Source organism: Sphaeramia orbicularis, chromosome 8 (genome assembly GCF_902148855.1).
Source record: "Sphaeramia orbicularis chromosome 8, fSphaOr1.1, whole genome shotgun sequence".
NCBI classification, from domain to species: Eukaryota; Metazoa; Chordata; class Actinopteri; order Kurtiformes; family Apogonidae; genus Sphaeramia; species Sphaeramia orbicularis.
The window spans coordinates 39,785,005-39,804,477 of NC_043964.1; the positions used below are offsets into that span (position 1 = coordinate 39,785,005).

At 38.7% G+C, this 19,473-nt stretch overlaps 1 protein-coding gene across 1 annotated transcript in view; it reads left to right on the top strand.

The window, feature by feature from the left end:
- Nucleotides 1–19,473, top strand: part of llgl1 (LLGL scribble cell polarity complex component 1) — a 51,646-nt gene that overhangs the window by 897 nt on the left and 31,276 nt on the right. Inside the window, exon 2 of the mRNA XM_030141183.1 lies at nucleotides 3,858–3,955. Within this exon, the coding sequence (XP_029997043.1) occupies nucleotides 3,858–3,955 (98 nt within the window). The remainder of the gene's footprint in view (nucleotides 1–3,857; nucleotides 3,956–19,473) is intronic.

The window sequence follows — 19,473 nt, forward strand, 5'->3', positions numbered from 1 at the left end:
CCCATATTTCATAAATTGATCAAGATGGCTGTCAGTGTGAGACTCATTTGCACTGACCGTTTCAACTGCAGATATAAATCACTACCAATGGCACTACAACACTGTATGTGAAGAAGACATGCACAGGACTTTTTTTTTGTTTTCACTTTTTGAGGGTCTCCGGGTGAAACCATAAGTGTCAGGTTTCATGCTTCTCAACTTTGGCACCACATCCGCATGATCAGTGGTGAAGTATTTTTACTCCAGTACTGCACAAATCTACAGAACATGCACTTTACTTAAGCATTTCTATGTTATGCAACTTTCTACTATCATATTGTACTTATTATTCAGCTATAGGTACTTTCCAGGTCACATTTTTTCATTATTTTCATGTATAGTGAAAACCACAAATACAGAGAATTGAAATAATGTTTCTCTCACCTTGTTACATGCATGCATTTTTAAAAAAAGAGGTAAATTAATGTGAATAAATAAGCAGTATAAAGAATAAACTAAAGTGTACATGCCAGTCTATGGACGGTAGCAGCAGTAGTGCAATACAGTAATGGTTATGAGGTGAGGAGGTGCATAATGGAACCAAGCAGTAGCAGATTTGTCATCAGCAGCAGATAGGGCAGTAGTGCACTGTTTATGATGAAGTGCAGAAGACTGTCAGAAAAGATGAGTGAACTCTTAAAGATAATATTACTCTCTCAGGACAGTGATGAGGGCTGGATATCCTTACTGATTTCCCACTGCTTCTTACGTGGTATCAGGTCTTTAGGGATATTTCTGTTGCAATACTGATTTTTCTTACGAATGAAAGTTGCTCAAGATTGTACAAGCAGCCTTCTAATCTGGTGTGTTGTTGTAATATGTGTACATGTATTTACATTAATACACTTTTTATTTAGTGAGGCTCAAAAGCGCTGGTATGTTCTGTTTCATGCAGAGGTAATGATCATCTTTAATCATATATAGGTTATGGCATGCATTTGGAAAGCATGAGGAATTTGTGAAGATCAGGTTGGAATCAAAAACTGTCACTATTTATTTATTTATTTTATGTTATTTTTTAAAGCAAGCTTCAATATCAGTGCTGCAAACTTTTGATCATCCTATAGAAAATGAAGCTTTCACAGTGATTGCATCATATGTAGCTGAAACGACCTGAAACATGATCAAAAAATGTAACACACACATTTGGAGAGCACTAATATGAATCTCAAAACATCACATATCATTGTTAAAAAGTTGATTGGGATCATGATATTGTGCATTTACTTAGACTTTTCATTCTTTACATAAGCTTTTAATGCAGAGCTTGAGCTTGTGTTAGAGTATTTCCTCAGTATTCTATCAGTGAATACTTCTTGCACCATGTCTGCTCATCATGAAACTATTCTTATACAGTAAATCTCAGCTTCCTCTGCTTATCTCCAGGGACTCGTTTCCCCGGAGGCCTTCCCCTCTGGCCACTGGTCGGCTCTATTTAGACGATCCTGGCCCGAACACATTTCAGATCCACTTTGGGCACACTGCTTGCTGTCACCTTGCCCACTGTTGCTAAACTAGTGGAGCCTAAAAGTAGGTTGCTGCACCCATATGTCAAACCATTGGAGTGTATTGATAATCCTGCATGTCAAATATCAGTAGCAGGTCATCTTTTGGGATGAGATGCAGCTAAACTAACATGGTCTGCACTTACACACACTACTGCACAGAGCTGTGGCCTTGAACTTAGGTGAGGCCACTGTCTGTCTGCACAGTGTGTCACTCCAAAAGTAGAGCAGAGTGTTCCAGAGAGCAGAGCTGTCCAAACTTTCTGAGGGTGTAAGCCATGATTTAACATGCACAGTGGGTGACAGAAATAATGACCCCACAACCACATTATTTAGATGCGTGTAGTACCATCACTTTGCACCCCTTTGGAATGAAATGATGAATCCGACAAAATTTACTTGAATTTTAGACAGAAGACCTCCTAAATTGGTCCTAGGGAGTTGGTCATCAACATCAAATAAAAGTAGTAGTAATGAAGGATGGATTTTTAATCCATTAAATAGAAAAACCAACACATTTAGGTACTCTGATACTGTGTTGACACATGTGGATGAGTTTGTTTGGCTGCTTTACCCCTGTCTGATCACAAAGATGTCTGTTCATTTCAACTAGAGGTGTAAGAAAACAGATACTTGTTTTATTTATATTTCAGGGTATTCCCTACCATTGTAAGCTTATGTGCAGTCATTTTGGGGGACCACTTTAGCCAAAATAATGGGACATTTGACGCAGAGAGCATTGGAATTAACTAACAGGATTTTACCCACATATAATGGTTGTAGTTGGTCTTCAGTGGAGTTCCTTTGTAAGTTCAGTTTTTAAGCTTTTTGGCTATTATATTTTTATTGCCTCATGGTTTTAGCATTGAATAATAATGGTGAAAAGTATTATGAAATCCTCTCTTTTTTTTTTTTTTTTTAAAAGCATACTATTTTATTCCTTGAAGAATGCCAAAATCACCACCTGTGTCTAAGTCTTGACTATAAGAGTTAAGAGCCTCTGAAAGCTGAGGGAAAACCTTAATGTTATGCACATAGCAGTGCTTTTATGTAAAAAAAATGAATGACTAAATGATTAAAGTTAGATTTTAAACCCCCAGAATACATAATCTTGCTTCTTGTGTTGCATTATATTGCACTGTCACCTCTGTGTCATGTTGTTTATCACCAGATTCTCATTAATACACAGTTCTACTTTCAACTGTGATTTTCTGTGTTGTGTAAGAGGTTGAGCGTTTTAGTTCATGAATGCCTGTTGTGGCAAAAATAGTGTCAATTGTATATCATTAAGCTGCATAATTATACATGTTTGTTCTATCACGTTTAAATAGGGTTTGAGTTGAGTTTAGTCGCTTTACAACAGGGCGCCGTTCTGTAAAAGCACGATATGAGACAAAGCATCGGCAGAAGTAGTTATTAAGTGGCAAAAAGTATGTAGGGCTCAGATCTGAATCTCACAGACACTTAAGTTTATTTAAAGCGTATCAGCGCCCACTGTGTAGGCGCCTCTGACAACAGCAGAGTGAGTAGGTGTAAGTGAGACACTTAAACATGTTTCTCCATCTGTAGCGCAGTGTATTATTCCAGTAAGCTGAACGGTGTCTGAAGTCCACAGAGTTGTTTGTCTCACTGTGATGACACACACACACACACACACATACTTTTGAAGGTCTGGTACCAGCTGCCACAACTATCTGAGGTGGTCTCTCAACAGGAGTGCTACTTTGATGTGACTTTATCTGTGTGTGTTTACAAGGGGTCAGGTCAGTGTTTTACAGGAAAAAAGGTTAATGTTTTACCTCCTCTCTAATTCCTAAATTTAACTCAGGGGTCCCCAGAAAGAAAAGTTTAACAACCCCTCATCCTTTTTTTTTTTTTTTGAGTAAGTGGAAGGTATCCTCTTAATTTTTTTTCTGTGTGGATCAAGTGCTTTCCCAGCTGTCGCTCTTCTCTTCTCCTAATATGGGCGAGAGCAAAAAGCTGTGAATTTATGTTAATCCCATTTAACAAGTCCTGCACAGCGCTGCAGTAAAATAATGCTGCTCCCATCAGTGCATTTAAGAACTTTCCTCTAACTTTATTAAAGGAGTCCTCCCTTTAAGACGCCTCGCTGACTATACAGTCTGACAGGCCTGAGCGCCAACACACACACACACACACACACACACACATACACACACACACACACATGCAGCAGGGTGGATCTGAAGGGAATGATGTCAGAAAAATACTGTAAATGTGACTGTTTTTCATTGTCTTCTGTCCTGTGTTCACTCTTCTTAATGTGTTTTTCTCTGTGTTTTTCTCTTATAGACTGTGGAGCATGGTTTTCCCCATCAACCCAGCGCTTTGGCCTTTGACCCCAAGCTGCATCTCATGGCCATCGGCACAAAATCAGGAGCCATCAAAGTGTATCCTTCAGTTTGCATTTTTAAGACGCTGCTCTGTATGTTTCACTGTCTTCTCTGCAGTGCAACTGCTGGAGAGGTTTGTGGTAACGGAAGCGTTATGCTCTTTTTTTTTTTTTTTTTTTTTTTTTTTTTTTTTTAATTTGGTGTTGTTTACTTCTTGATGTCTTGTCTTGCTCAGGTCATAGTGTAAGACGTATACTTTAAGAGTCTTTGCGCTTCCTCATTGCAAGTGTTTACACAAAGCCCGCTGCTGTCGTCCTTTTGAAGGCCAAAGTGAATTGCCGTTTCCTCGCAGTTGCTTTTTCTGCAACTGAGCCTCATGGTGTTGTATGACTATTGAGGAAATACCAATCAGCTGTATCTGCAGCTGATCTGTTTATATAACGTGAGTTCAGCAGAGCAGTGAAATGCTGTGGGCGCTGTCAGTCACTGTGGGAAGCTGCACCGTCTGCACCACTGAAAAGCACTGATCTGTCACTTCTTTCTGCTTTATTAGAGGGATTTTTCAACCATTTCCTTACAATCTGATTTTATAATTGTGGCGTTTACTTACATGGGTTATAATAATATTTAGCACACTATATAGATTTATTATTTTGGGCAATTTCTGGTTTCATATATGGTACACTACTACAAGCAAATACCTTTTTAAAGTAACTAACAATGAGGATTTGCATGAATGATACATATCTTAGTATAGAACATTTTCAGTAAATTAAATGAAGAAATAGTTTGCATTAAATGACCCGTTGGTGTGTCGGACTGCAGCGTAGATTGCATAGTTTGGTTTTCTGGTCTGTGCCAGGCTTCTGTTAAATTTGAGCATTTTGTTTTGTCTTGTTTGGTCAGATTCCTCTTCTGAATTATGTGTCATGGTCACTCTCCCATGTTTGTTTGTCTTTCTTGTCATCATACAATATGTGCCCAGATATTTAAAGATATTGCCTATATTAGAGCCTGACCAATTAATCTAATCGGACTGATTATAGCATATCAGTGATTAATCAACATCGGTCAATTTGTAACTGATGTATTAACTTTTGCTGTGTGGAGATTCTGTCGCTCTGCTTTGTATCTGTGCTACCCGGAGAGTTAGAGGAATAGTAAAGTGTGTTCAGTTTCACTTTGACAACCACAGACCACTATCCATCCCCCCACACACACGCACACACACAATCATGGACCCCGCCCCCATCTGTGCACTTCCGTGTACCTCAACTTCATTCTGCATTGGCGCCTGGGTATTAATACTATATATTAATTGTTGCTTACATTTTAAAGAATGATTTACCTAACAATTTTTATGTCACTACTTTTAAAATATAGACTCACATCTTTCCCAAAAGTCTGCTCTCCCCAGCATAAAAGCTACCACATCTATAACCCATGGTTCCCCACGGGTCCCATACTAGTCTAATATAAGACTATTATGTGGCGTTTTAAAGTTGTGTAAATTATCTTTGAGAGATAAACAAAGATGCAACTGTTAATCCTCATGTCCACCATTATCTAATATAAGACTATTATATCCTGTGTTCTTATTTCATATATCAGACAATATATCTGTTATCGGCCATTATGTTGGAGATTGGCTTTTTTCAGCCCCCCAATATTTGTATTGGCATCAGCCCTAAAAATTCCATATTGTTCGGGCTCTAGCCTATATATGACTCTGATTTGTGACACAGTGAAGCAGTATACATCACATGATATATGATCTAATATTGGATGCGCCTTATTGATAATTCAGCTGCAGTTCTCTAAATAATAGGCTGTTTGTTTACCTCCTTTTTAATTATCTGACCGCTAGTTTCCATGCTGTGCTCTCAGCTGTAGTACTGTCACCACACCACATAAAATGATATCTACTCAATAAGATTGTTGGCCAGAAATGCAACATCAAAACAAGATTATGAATGACATGCCTCTACTGTAACACCATGATTGTGTTTTTTAGCTTGTGGTCAGAGGGAATGAATGTAACCCCCAGCCCCCTGGTAATGGCAGCGTAGGGCCTTTTCTCTGTGACCAACACAGGATGAGATGGAACACTGAGTAACACTGAGCCGACTGGAAACGAGTATTGGTTTGGCTTTGCTGCAGAGCCATAATTTGGCTCAGCGTGTCACTAGTTTCAAAAATTCCAGCAACTCATGAGCTCATGCTCTGTCCACGCCACACAGCCCTGCGACATGCTATCGATGGTAACGGGTTTCATTAGACTACGTTCAGACAGCAGGTCTTAATGGACAATTTGGATTTTTTGGTGAAATCTGATTTGTTTGTAGGCTCGTTCATACACATTACACATTAAATACGACTTCTATCAGTTTTGAGTATGAACTGAATGCGGCCCTGAGGTGACCCGCATGCGCAAAAGAGGTCCTGATGTAATACGTGACCACACAGGCACGCACTGTGTTTACGGAAGTAAATATGTTTTTCACGTCACTTCTCCTCCAGGGATGCAGAATTGTGACATTTGTCACATTTCAATGATGTAAAGGTTGGATAAATGTGACCTGGCTGTTCAGACAGAAGTTGCATTACAAAATATCAGATGCATATCGGATTTAGGACCACATCAGAAAGTGGCCTGGGTTGGATTTGAAAAAACTGGATTTGTGCTTTTCAAACTGTTTTTAACAGATCAGGTACAGGCCACATATGGGCAAAAAAATTGGATTTGGGCCACATTTGCCTGCAGTTTGAACACAATGTTGTCTGCAGTTGGTGTGCGTCGGTTCAGCCGCTGTGAGGGTTTCCTCTCGGTTTACAGATCAGCTAGGTGAGCATCAGCCCCGTAGAGAAGGAGAAGGTCTGGTATTTGAAAACACATTCTAAGGACTTTGTTTTGCATGTATGCCTCACGTTTCACGCTTGACTCATGTGTTACACGTTCGTTTCGCGTGTTTCATTTGGGAGTGTATGAGTTGCAGCAGAGAGCATGTAAAAGGATTTACCGTCACAAAAACACCACTGTTTAGATCTGACTGTACGTTCATAGCAACTGTATATGCGATTAAGTCTATTTGTACACATTTATTAGTGAGCTGTGGCTGTATGTGGTATACAGAGATGCATTAGGCTGGAGAATCAACTCTTTGAGCTGCAGCTTAGAGAGGGAGAGAGAGGGTGGTGGTACCAGGCACCTCAGAGAGAGATGGATGGATGGAGGGAGGGAGGAGATAGAGATAAACACAGGCAGTGAAGACAAGGGAGTGTGAAGAGACAGAGAGGGAGGCTAAATAACTTCACTACACGCCTATACCTACTCTAACCACATGACTGATACTGAAAAAATTCAACTAGTTACCCTACAGTTTAACAGAGTCCCAGCTGCTGTTGGAGTTTCTTAAAAGTCGAGAAATATATACCCTCAGGGAAATTCTGCAAATGAGTCATTATGTAAGAATTTTAACAGAATGCAGCATCTTGTTTCAGAAATTAAGCTTGGTATTATAGCAGTGGCTCCCAACCTCAGCCTCGGGGTCATCCAAAGGGTCCCATATGAAGCCTCTTTGAGCCTTTATGCTTTATTACATAATCGCCCTCCCACAATTATTTGAGGTTACAGCAATTATTTTGCATAATCATGATAAATGGTCAGGAAAAGTCATATTTCTTCCCTATTTTCACATAATTTTTCCCTTTTTGAGATGTAATGACGTAATCCATTTACAACCCCTTCATCTGAAGGTACTTACCTTCTGTTTTAAGCTTTATTTTGGACATTTTAACTTTATCTGACAGATTAAGTACAGAGAGACAGGAAATTAAGGGGAGGAAGAGAGTAGGGGAATGTCTCTGGTCAGGATCGAACCCTGGTCTTAGTCTATGTCAGATGCACTCTATTATATGAGGTGTTTATGAGGTGAGCCACTGGGCGTCCTTTGGTACCTGTTATTATCTGTAATCTCTTTATATACGACAATAATGGGCTTTGCATATATAAATTATTCATGTCCAATCTTCTCAGTGCAGATTTTGTTGACAAAGCCTGAAGTGCAAACAGAAATGCAGTTTTGATTGAGTCTTTTTCCAGTGTTAAATACTAATAAATGGCTCCACTTAATTTTTAGAGTTAAATATTGCTTCTGCTATGATCAAAGGAACCGAAATCAAACAAATTATTAACTGCAGTTATTTGTGCAATTTATCACCGACTAAACTTTTGTTATCCTGATAGTTATTGTGCAGTTCTTCCTCCTTTTTATAGACGTTTCACTGGAATTACTGCGGTCATGTTTGTCCACATTCCGTAGTAATCTAGTAAATTCTTTGCCTTGGCTTTGACCTCTGTCCTTCCTAACACACCTTGTAGTTCTACATCAAACGCATACACACTTTAATCCTGTAGTGCCAGATGTGTTTTTCAACCCTCACACTGATGCTCAAACAGTGCACACTGTTTATAGAGTGGTAAGAGTATTTTGGGGTTATGATTAAAAAAAATAAAACATCCATGTAGAGTTTATTGACCCTGTTACAAAGAAAGAGTCGAAAATTGCAAGATTTGTAGTTTGAATCCTGGCTCGGTTTCTCCTCTTGTTCACATGTCCTCTTTTTCAGCGGTTTGCTTAAGTTTCTTACTTGTTCGTTCTTTTTCTCGTTCTCTCACTCTCTGCATGTTTAGAAAGGCAGAGTCATATTACGCTCTGAGAGTTTCTGCTTCGACCACAGACTGGGGCTCAGCAAAGGGAAGGGGACAATGTGGTGTGGAGTTTTTTGTGTGTGTGTGTGTTTTGTGTGTGTGCTGAGAGAGATCATGGGTGGGGGTTTCGGGGGTGATCTTGAGGAGTCTGTCTCCTGTCGTGGAATGCATGTTGCGCTGGCCTGGGTTAACCCTCCCTCTGTGACTGTGTGTGTATGTGTGTGTGTGCATGTGTGCAGATTGAGTAAGAGCTTTGTTGCTGAGTCTAGCCTTAATAAAGGGAGCTTTTGAGCTGGTTTCCAAGACTACCAGCGCAGTTCCCTGGGATGAGAAGTGCCTGCAGACTGAAGAGCTTTAAAAGTCTGCAGCTCAGCACATCAGACTTGAAGTTTTGTTAAAATGAACGCGTCAGTGATGGTTTCGAACACAGGTGTCAAACATACGGTCCATGGGCCAAAACCGGCCTTACAAACGGTCCAATCTGGCCCGTGGGATAAGTTTGTGAAATGTAAAAATTATACTGACGATCAAGGATGTGGATATCATTTTAGTTCAGGTTCCACATACAGATTAGTTAGATCTCAAGTGGGTCAGACCAGTAAAATACTAGCCTAATGACCTATAAATTAGCTTTTTTTTTTTTTTTTGCACCTTGATACACTTAGGCTACTCTTTGCACAGAGTACTCACTTTATTTTATTTTTACTTATTTATTTTTCCTTGCTTAGTGTACAGTTTATTTCCTTTATTTCATTTTACTTTAGTTTAATTGTTTATGTTAGTCATGTGAAGGGAACTCGCAAAGTAAGAATTTCATTTCTTAGTGCTACTGTGCATATAACAATAATGTTCTTGAATCTTGAATAAATACCGCCCACTTTAATTTTTTTTCTTTGTTTTATGGTAAAAAAGTAAAATTACATGAAAATGTTTACACTTATAAACTATCCTGTCACAAAAAATGTGAATAACCTGAACAAACCTACCTCTTAAGAGAAGTAAGCGCTGTTACTAACTCTTTTGCATATTTGTAGATCCACTATGATCTGTAAATTGTAATGTAAATGATAAACTGAAGTATGATATTGATAAAATTGCACTTTTTCTTAAGAAATTTTAAGTTGTTCATGTTATTCAGATTTTTAAGGTAACTTTGTAGCTGTGAACATTTTCATAATGGGATTTTATTGTTCTTTTTGTCATTATTACACTTGTCCCGCCCACTTGAGATCATATTAGGCTGTACGTGACCCCTGAACTAAAATGAATTTGACTCCCCTGGTTTAGAAGGTGAGTTTCAGTATTAGATTGCACACATACATGCATCAGCTCCATAAAATGCCTGATACTGGACTTCATCTGGTCAAACCGGTCCATATTGAGTCACCCTGAAACTTTGCGACCGCTAAGCTCCAGTATCGGCCTTTCTTCAGCCGGAGGACGAGCTAATATTTACACACATGCAACAGAGCTTTGATGTGAGTGTTTGTGGGTGTGCTCAAGCTGTCAGCTCTCCCTCAGTCTGTCTCACATCCTGTTGGTCACACACACAATGACACTCCACTGCGTGATCGCCCTGCGTTGAACTGATTCATCAGACCTGATCTCTGAATGCCGGAGCGTTTTTTTGGCTCTAGGATCAGAGGCTTTGTTCAGTTTTTATCGACCTTGCTTTGTGTTTGCAGTAAATGCGTCCAGTCCAATGCAACACTTGTGTCAAAGGGTTGTTTGAAATTGTAGAGCAATCTGTACTTTTGCCCCGTGAGTCATGATCATTGGAGACATTGTGGTTGCATATTGAAATCAGGGCTGAATAAATAGAAATAAAATGACTTTTCACACAGTTTCCTGAGACGTTAACCATTCCAGCTGCTCAACACAAAGGATTCTTGCGTTGTTTTTCCATCCACTAGGTCAACAAATTTTCACAGTTTGTGGTGAGGGCAATAAATTTACATTCTGCTTGTTCGGGGTTTAATGACATTAAAACACAATAGCTTTGTAGTTGTAATGAAACAACAGAATGTTCAGCTTTTACTTCACATTAATTAGTTTGGATCCTGTGTTTCAGACTGTGGGTTTTGCTGTAGACTAATTTGTCGGCCCACATGTTCTTTTTCATAGTTTGTGTTGACTATAACTCCCAGTCCATTTTGCATTACATTTGATGGCCTGAATTAGACGCAGACTGTGATTCACCCTTATGTCACCCCTTCCTCTTTTTCTTCTCACCCTCATTCTGTCCTTCGATCATAGTATCTCTTCACCCTTTATACTCAAGGAAAATGTGAGGACCTTTAATATTCTAACATAGCTTCTCTTCTCTTTCTGTTCTACTCAGTTTTTATCTCTCAGACTTTTTCCTGACACCTATACATAATTATTTTTGGGGAAGGTGTCAAAGTAAGTCAAGATACAATTCTATCACAGTATGTTACCTGCACTTACGATGGTACTGTATCATTATGCAGCCATTCTGTGATGCATTGTACACTGGGAGGCAATAGTCATAAAGTACATTATAATATCTGTGTAAATTAATAAGAAAATACCTTTTTAAAGCTGTGTTTTACAAACTCAGGGTCAGGACCCAAATTAAGGCAGAGTATGGTGCTGTTTTTTTTATACAGTCACCAGTAAAGAGCAAAATATATAATAGTAATGACACTTGAGCCATTCAAGTAACTGAAACAGAAGAGTGTTCTCTGGATGAGTTTATAAACCTATCACAAAGCCATGTGATGAAAATGGCAAAACAAGATGGTCATGATGAAACCAGACCAAAAATGATGTAAAAGACACAAGACTAAAAGTTGTAACATGTCAAAAATTGTGTAGAAGAAAAAAAGACCAAAAATGATGGTTGATGGTGGAAGGTTTTGTAAAAATGTAGATGAGCAATCGATGACGTACTTTTGTAAGTTTGGGTCTTGAACTGAAAAGGTATGGGAAGCACTGCTATAAAATGTTAAAATGATATATTTATTCACTATTTAAAGGCATTATGGTGTCAGTTTCATAGATTTGACTACTTAAACTATGTGCAAAGTCTTCTTAGAGTCTTAATGGCATACAGTAAGTCTAACAGGCAGAAGAATCTTAATAGTGTTGTCATGTTTTTAATAAAAATGCCAATATGTGGCATCATTATGATAAAATATATTCGGTCAATAGAATATATTCTCTTTTTGATACTTGATCCCACCCAAAATTCTTCTTGAGTGATTCTTTCAAAGATGTATAACAGTGCGGATGTCATAATCATATTGTAGTAACACCTTTATTCTGAATTCATCACAGAATGATGATGTTCGTATTAAACACACATTTTACACTATACACAACTGCTGCGACTTATGTTTGACTTCTGTAAAGTGTTTTCAACAAGTAGCCATGAGGAGTAATGTCAACAATGGGGATGCGATCCATTCAGAGTGAGCCGTGGACTGTAAAGCCAGTGACGTCACACCTCCAGTGGACACACGTCGGCCACCCATGAAGTTGGACGGGTTGTCTGTGTTGACGGACAGGGTGAGGTCCCACTGAGTAAACAGGTTGTACACCGTTTGTAGTTTGACAGTCAAATACATCCACTGTTTTAGGTTTGGCTGCCTCAGTCTTAACACTGAACGAGTGGGACACAAAAGGGGGGGAGAGTGGGAGGTGGGGAGGTACCAGCTGAGGGGGAGGATGCAAATGAGACAGGATTGTTTCTCTAGTGGGTGGGTGGAGTTGTTTGGCTTGTCTTGTGTTAGACTGTCGTTTGCCAAACATCTGAAGAGTTTGGGACTGTGTAGCGTGTGTTGGGAAGAAAGGCAGTTGGAGAAAACGTGCACAGACGATGTCGTCTTTATGAAGTGTGGAAATTTAACTTGTGTTGTCTGAAGTCTGACACTTGAACTTTTTTCTCTGGCTGCAGTTGTCTGATTCTCTTTCTGTGTGTGGTCAGCTCCAGCGATCCGTCCTTCCTTCCTGTCCATTCCTATCTTCATGTGGATGCATATATCTGTGTGTGTGTGTGTGTGCATGTGTGTGTGTAGGGCGTGCTCGCTGTTGCCTATGTGTCCGCACGGAGGACAATGCCTTCTGTTTGTCTGTATTCAGACCGTGAAATCGCTTTATCCTTGCTAACGCTCTCTCTCTGCATCACCGGGCAATCACACTTGTGTGTTTGTGTGTGTGCGAGGAAGAGACAGTGATTCAGTGATTATGAGTTACTGTAGGCCTTCATTGTGTGCATTTCAGGGTTTGCTAGTGAGCAGGGCTGTAGATCTTTACACATTACACACTCAGAAAATGCAAGGCTCTTTGCACAGATCACCAGTGAGATCATTGTGTGCATCAACAGGTTTCTCTGGTGAATTAAATGACTTACTCAAGCTTGAAAATGTATTAAATGTTCTGTTGCGAACATTCATTTTAACATTCTAAGCATCATAGCATTTTTTCACATCTGAAAGAGTCTTTTCTGCGCCTGTTCTTGCTTTTATGTGAATATCTGTGGTTGTTTTCATCGCTTCTGTTGATGCTTTGCATTTTCATTTCCAGACGGGATTGAACAGGCCTTTGAATTACGGCTTTGAGTCAGTGTTTCCAGCTCTTTACCGACCACTGACCTGACTGTCTTTAGGGTTTGGTGTTGCAGTCTGTGTGTTTGAACTGTGGATCAAAACTCTGATGTTCCTGGCCAGGCATCCTGAGAATTTGCAGCCGCTCCTTTCATCTATCATTTCTGTTTTTTGTTTTTTTTTATCCACATCTTTTCAATTTAAGCATTTCTTGATGTTTATCAAAATGTTTAATCGCCATATGTTAAAAAAAATTACCCACTGAAAATAAAGGCAAGTGTGGCTGAGCCTTTTATCAAATGCTGCTGTCAGACTAAATTTTCCCTTCGACTGATGATTATGTCCATGACGAGAGACCTAAGAGCTACTTAATAACTTTTCTCTTGTTTTTTTGTTTTTTTTTGCCCTTAACTGACAGAATTTGGACCTCTGTGCAAGCAATATTAAATGTAATGGGGAGCTTTATAGGTGTGCGTAATATTGCCATACCATAATGATAATACACGGGGTAGGGTTGTGGTCCAGATACACACGGATGCTAATATTAAGTTTGGCTGAAAAAAACATTGAGAATGTTCCAGTGACTGATCATGTTCAGTCGCAGGAAAAAATTATTAGACCATCAAAATCATCAGAAACAATGATTATGCAGTGAAGCACTAACTCCTGTGTGTATCATGTGACTAAAACAGACAGAAAAGAAAACATGGAATGTCTAAAAGCACTGTTTTTGTCAGTACAATGCCATAGCTATTGATGTAAGACCTGAAGTGATTTTGGTTATTATCAAGAAAACATGGAAAATGGCTAGATATCAGCTCTGAAATTAAACTCTTATGAGCTATTTTTGTTGTTATCATTATATTTGTCCAAACAAATGTACCTTTAGTTGTACCAGGCATTAAAATGAACAAGAAACTGAAGAAAATATAGGGTGGTCTAATAATTTTTTCCATGACTGTATTCTTCTCTCAGAATCTACATTCATTCACCCCAATAGGTTATCTTCAGATCATTTTGTTTTACTTTTATTAATTAATTGTTGTAAATAGTAAAGAAAAGAATTACATCCTCCAAATTTTACAATCTGTAAAGACCTTATTCAAGATTTTCTCAGTTCAGTATTGAATGGATGAATTATGAAAATCCACATCAAAATATTCGTTAAAGATGACAGCACAGTTATGTCAACAGACATTCATCACAGTCCACACAAGGGCACCCAGGGTTTTCCCTAGGTTTCCAATGATGTTTAGGTTCTGTGGTTGTGGGATTTTGGGGGGCTTTCCCCAAGAAAATGTTGTTTGACTAAACTGACCACTTATTTGTACAAAATGTTAAATAAATACAGTGTTTTGTTCAAGTTTGTGGAAGACTTGGGCACACTGGTGAAAGGGGGCTGGGGTCCAAGAAAAGAAATGTAACTTTTTTTTTTTTTTTTTTTTTTTTTTTTTTTTTGACAAAATTCTGATGTTACATCATATTGGGCCATTATTATAAACTTGTCTATGTACAAAAAATAGGAAACTAAAGCAGATAATTTGAATAACTTAAATTAAGTCTGCAATATTGTGGCTTAGGTGTGGCCCAAAATGGCCTAAGGGTTGCATCTTTGCCTTGTGATGGTACAAAAAAAGTGTTTATGAATTACTGTGTAGCTTCTAATGAATGAATGAATTGGACACTGGTCAGCTGTTTTGTCTATAGTGCTGTTAATATGTATCTCAGGTGTGTAATACTGGCCACTGAGCAGAGTCTATAGGGAAACAGGAGGAGCTTAATTCAGACAAGACACACTCAAACTTATAATGAGGTTATACGAAGCGGGACTCCGTCTTCGTCCGCAGCTGTCACTGTGCGGAGGTGATGACATCATCACCAGGGAATCTCCCCCCCCCCCTCCCCATCCCACCACCACCACCACCAGCTGTCAACTGACATCACCATGATCAGGAAGTGTGACGCTGTGCCCCAGTGGAGCTGACTGCGAGGTTTTCTCATCACACTCTGGCTTTGTTAGCGTTTTCTCTTAAACAGCGCTGCCTCTGCCACACTGTTCGACAGCTCCTCCGCCGCCCGTCCAACCTGCAGTATTTATTTGGGCTTGTGTGGAACGACAAAGTTTGGAACTGGAGACGGTAGCGGTCTGATTCCTGTCAGAGGATGCACAGACCAGCCAAGTGTCAAGGCTCTGACCCAGTCTTAAATAGTCATTAGCGGTCTTATTTTTCTCTTCATGCTCTGACAGCTTTCTTTGCATTTTTTTCAACAGCCATCCAACATTTGTGAAACTGCTGTATAGTATTGTGATGAATGAGCAGTGGTTGCTGTTTCATGGTTACAAACCACTGCTGTCCATGTGTTTTCAGGACCTCTTATTTATGTCTTTATTTTTTTTCTACAGGGGAGTGGGTTTTTTTCTTTCTTTTGAGCCCAAATATGCCTCATTGTTTTTTTCACTTGGGTGCACACAGATATAATTATTTCTTTCTTCAGAGTTTCTACTTGTCCATATAAAGCCTAAAATCCAATGAAATGAACTCTAGGTCTTAAAATGTCTTAACCCTTTAATAACTGCAATTTCTCCGACAATGCATTTTGCACTTTACAGCATTAAAATTACTGTAACTTCTGAACTGTTTGCACCATCCACAAAATTCATATGGCATCAGAAAGCTGAGATTTTGAGGTTTCCAACATCATATAACACTTTAAGGCAGTGTTTTTCAGCCCTGGGGTCGCAACCCCACATAGGGTTGCCTGGAATTCAAATGGGGTTGCCTGAAATTTCTAGTAATTGAATTTTTTTTTTTTTTAAATAATTTCTAGTAATTGAAAAAAATAAAATTACTAATAAATATTTAATGATTCAATAGATTTTTCATTACAATTAAAACACCACACACTTTTCCTAATAAAAATCAAGTTCAAATAAAATGCAGGATATAATATCTGAGAGGGCATATCTTAAATGACCTGATCATGTGACTGTTACTACACTTCAACCTACCCGAACACAGTCAGAAAAACCGGACCGAACAGAGAATGGAAAGATTTCTTCATCCACCTGGCCCTGCTACGACATCTCCAAACTGAGAAGCAGACACCAAAAATTTGCATTATATACATTATATAGCCTAAATGTTGTCTAAAATTAACATTTATTTGTAACATAGTATAGTAAACTATTACATGATCATTTTAGCAAAAAAATTTCTCCGTTTTGAATGCCTGGGGTCACCAGAAATTTTTGATGTTAAAATGGGGTCATGAGTCAAAAAAGGTTGGGAACCACTGCTCTAAGGGGACTCTATTACAAATAGAAAGGAACTGTTTCAGAGATGTCCACACAGGCTAAAAAATGCCTGACAATAACAACAAATATGAATCTATAATATGGATACTGAATGTTAAAGACCAAAAAGCATGTTTGAGCAGATGTAAAATAGTTGAAAGTTTATTTTTGCAATCTCAAAAAGTCTCATTATGGACACTTACAGATGTTTCTGATAATCTAAAAACTTAAAGTCCTTTTTTTTTTCTTTTTTTACTAAATCACCCTGTTTTAAGCATTTATTATTTATAATAATGATAATTAATGGCCAGATACTGAAAGTTAAGTTCTTTGTGAAAATAAACATGCAAAAGAATCGGCAAAAAGACATTTTCTGACACTTTTCTGGCAAAGAAAACATGAAGACCCCTGGGCGGCCTGTTTATATTGGCAGTCTTAAAAGGGTTAAATAAAAAAAAAAAAAAACTCCACTCTAGTTTACTTCTTATCTCACTGTAACGCAGCTGTTTGACACATTTCCCCAAACAGTTTTTGTCTCGCTTCAACTTTTGGTTAGATTACAGGAGGAAGTAGAAAGTGCACCCTCTCACTAATGCACCGTCTGGGTTCCTGTGTCACTCGGTTTTATCTGGACATGCATTACTGGTTCATGACCCGTGAGTAAACGTTCTCCTCACACCTCCACCTCCAGCTGTCTGAGGCATGTGTTATTGCAGTGAATAAAACCTGGCGACAGGAAGTGACAGCACTGTGGAATGCTAGTATAACACTCATCGGGGCCTCCAGGGGAGCGGTGCTGGAAGGCGACGAGCAAGGAAGGTTTTAAGGTGGAAAGGATGAAAGAAATGTGGAAAGAAAGGAAATTTAGTTGAGACAATCCCGCAACAGACGGCAATTAAAAAGGCTTGTTATTGAACTCTAGAAAACCAGCTGTTAGTTCAGGCGTGTGTCAAACTGCGAACTACCCACATTTTCTTGTATTTTTCACCATTTTTTAATCCACATTCCGACAGACTTATGTAAGCAGTGTGTCTATGTGTTTTGTTCCACACAGCTGCTAGCGGGTGTGTGCTTATTCTCAATTTATCCCAATTTAGCCACATTGTCTATATGGCCGTTTGCAGAGTAGTTTTTATTTTATTCAGTTCAGCTTCATTTACTGGTCTAACAAAGGGAGGACCCTGTAAAGATTACGCACACAAACACACACATACACAAGTGGTTTTGAGTATCTGCGTCATCTGGTGTTGGTAATTGCTGTGAGTTTTCTTAGAGCGCTCTAATTTCTTCCCCACTATTGCACCTAACCAGTATGCTTGTGCTGGTTTACAGCTCAGAATTACCCTTTTAACCATGTTCATAGTCTTAGGTTCTGATCCTCCCAGTCATCTGTTTATTCACATTTGTTAGCAAGAAAAAAGAAAATGTGAAGGATGTGTAACAGATTGCATCGTCCCTACTTGTATGCACATATATGTATATTTTAAACACATATTACATTGATCAGAGTGGAGATTGTGTTGGTCGCTTGGGGACGTGTCACTTGGGCGTCCTTAGTTGAACCACATAAACATGCAGTTTGCCACTCTGTCAATTTCTCAGTTTTGTTGCTTTGAATACCATACAATGGAAAACAGGGAACAGATGATTTCACACAAGTTCCCCTTGAATCAGCAGAGTCATTCGATTGAAGAAGAGTGCTGATTGTACCTGATTGTACTCTGTAAGACTTATAAAAGCCAGATGTTGATGGGTTGTTTTTTTGACCAAAGCGATGCCTCCTTTCCCTCATGGTCAGTCGATCGCACAGGATGCAGAAAGTTCATATTGGCCGTTAATTTATTAGAAACAGATCATTGTTCATCATCATACTTGTTATGTAATAGTAGTATTAACAGTCATGGACCTTTGTTCTGGTTTTTAGTCATCATACTAACACCATGTGATCTACTTTTGACAGTTCTAGTTCAGTTATCTGTGCATCAGTTGCATCCTTCTGTCTCCCCCTACTTCTCTCCCTCTCCCCCAGTCTCTCTCCCTCTCTGTCTTTCTCTTCCTTTACCCTCTCTTTAACCCAACTGGTCAAGGCAGACATCCATCCTCCAGGAGTCAGGGTCTGCTCCAGGTTTCTGTCTGTTAAAAAGAAGTTTTTCCTTCCACTGTCACCACTCACAAGTGTTTGCTCCTGGAGGATTCTGTTGGTTTCTGTAAATTGGCTTGATGGTCTGGTTTGGACCAGCTCTATGTGTAAAGTGTCATGAGATAATTTTTGTTATAATTTGGCTCTATATAAATAAAATTTTATTTGATTTAATCATATAATCAGGGTTTGTACGGGTGCTTGAAGTCCTCGAAAATGCTTGAATTTCAATGTTGTGTTTTCAAGGTCTGAAAAGTGCTTGAATTTTAGTTGAAGTGTTTGCAATTATAACTTTGTGATGTGATATTGTTTTTGTATTTTTAATTTTAACTCTGCCAGGTTAGATGTCAAGCCAAAGCTACTTACTGAGAGGTGAAACATTTTGAAAAATAAAACTTTATGTCAAAAAAAATAAAATTAGCAGGTGCTCTCAGGTCGACTCCAGGTATATTTTTATCTCAATCTTTGTCTCAGTGTGAGTGTGTCTGAAGAACACCAAGTGGTTTCCCTTTTTTTGGATTAAACTTTGTGTTCTCCTGTTTAATTTCTAAACTGTTTGCTACTATGAAACATCATTTTTCGATGTTTATAGCATAATATAATGCACATCATTGTGATAAAAAGTGAAAAAAAAAATCATGAGTATATGTATTCCTGTAGATATGTATTTTACCCCAGTGATTAGGTGTTAAAAATTTAAAATAACCCTTAGGTGCTTGAATTTGACTTTGAAAAATGTGTACGAACCTTGTGTAATACTCATCATTTCAACATGAGTGTGAAATTCAGCCTTGTTGTTTAAATGTTTGCTCTGTTGATCTTTGCTAATGGAGCAGACATGGGAAATCATGAATAAGTGTG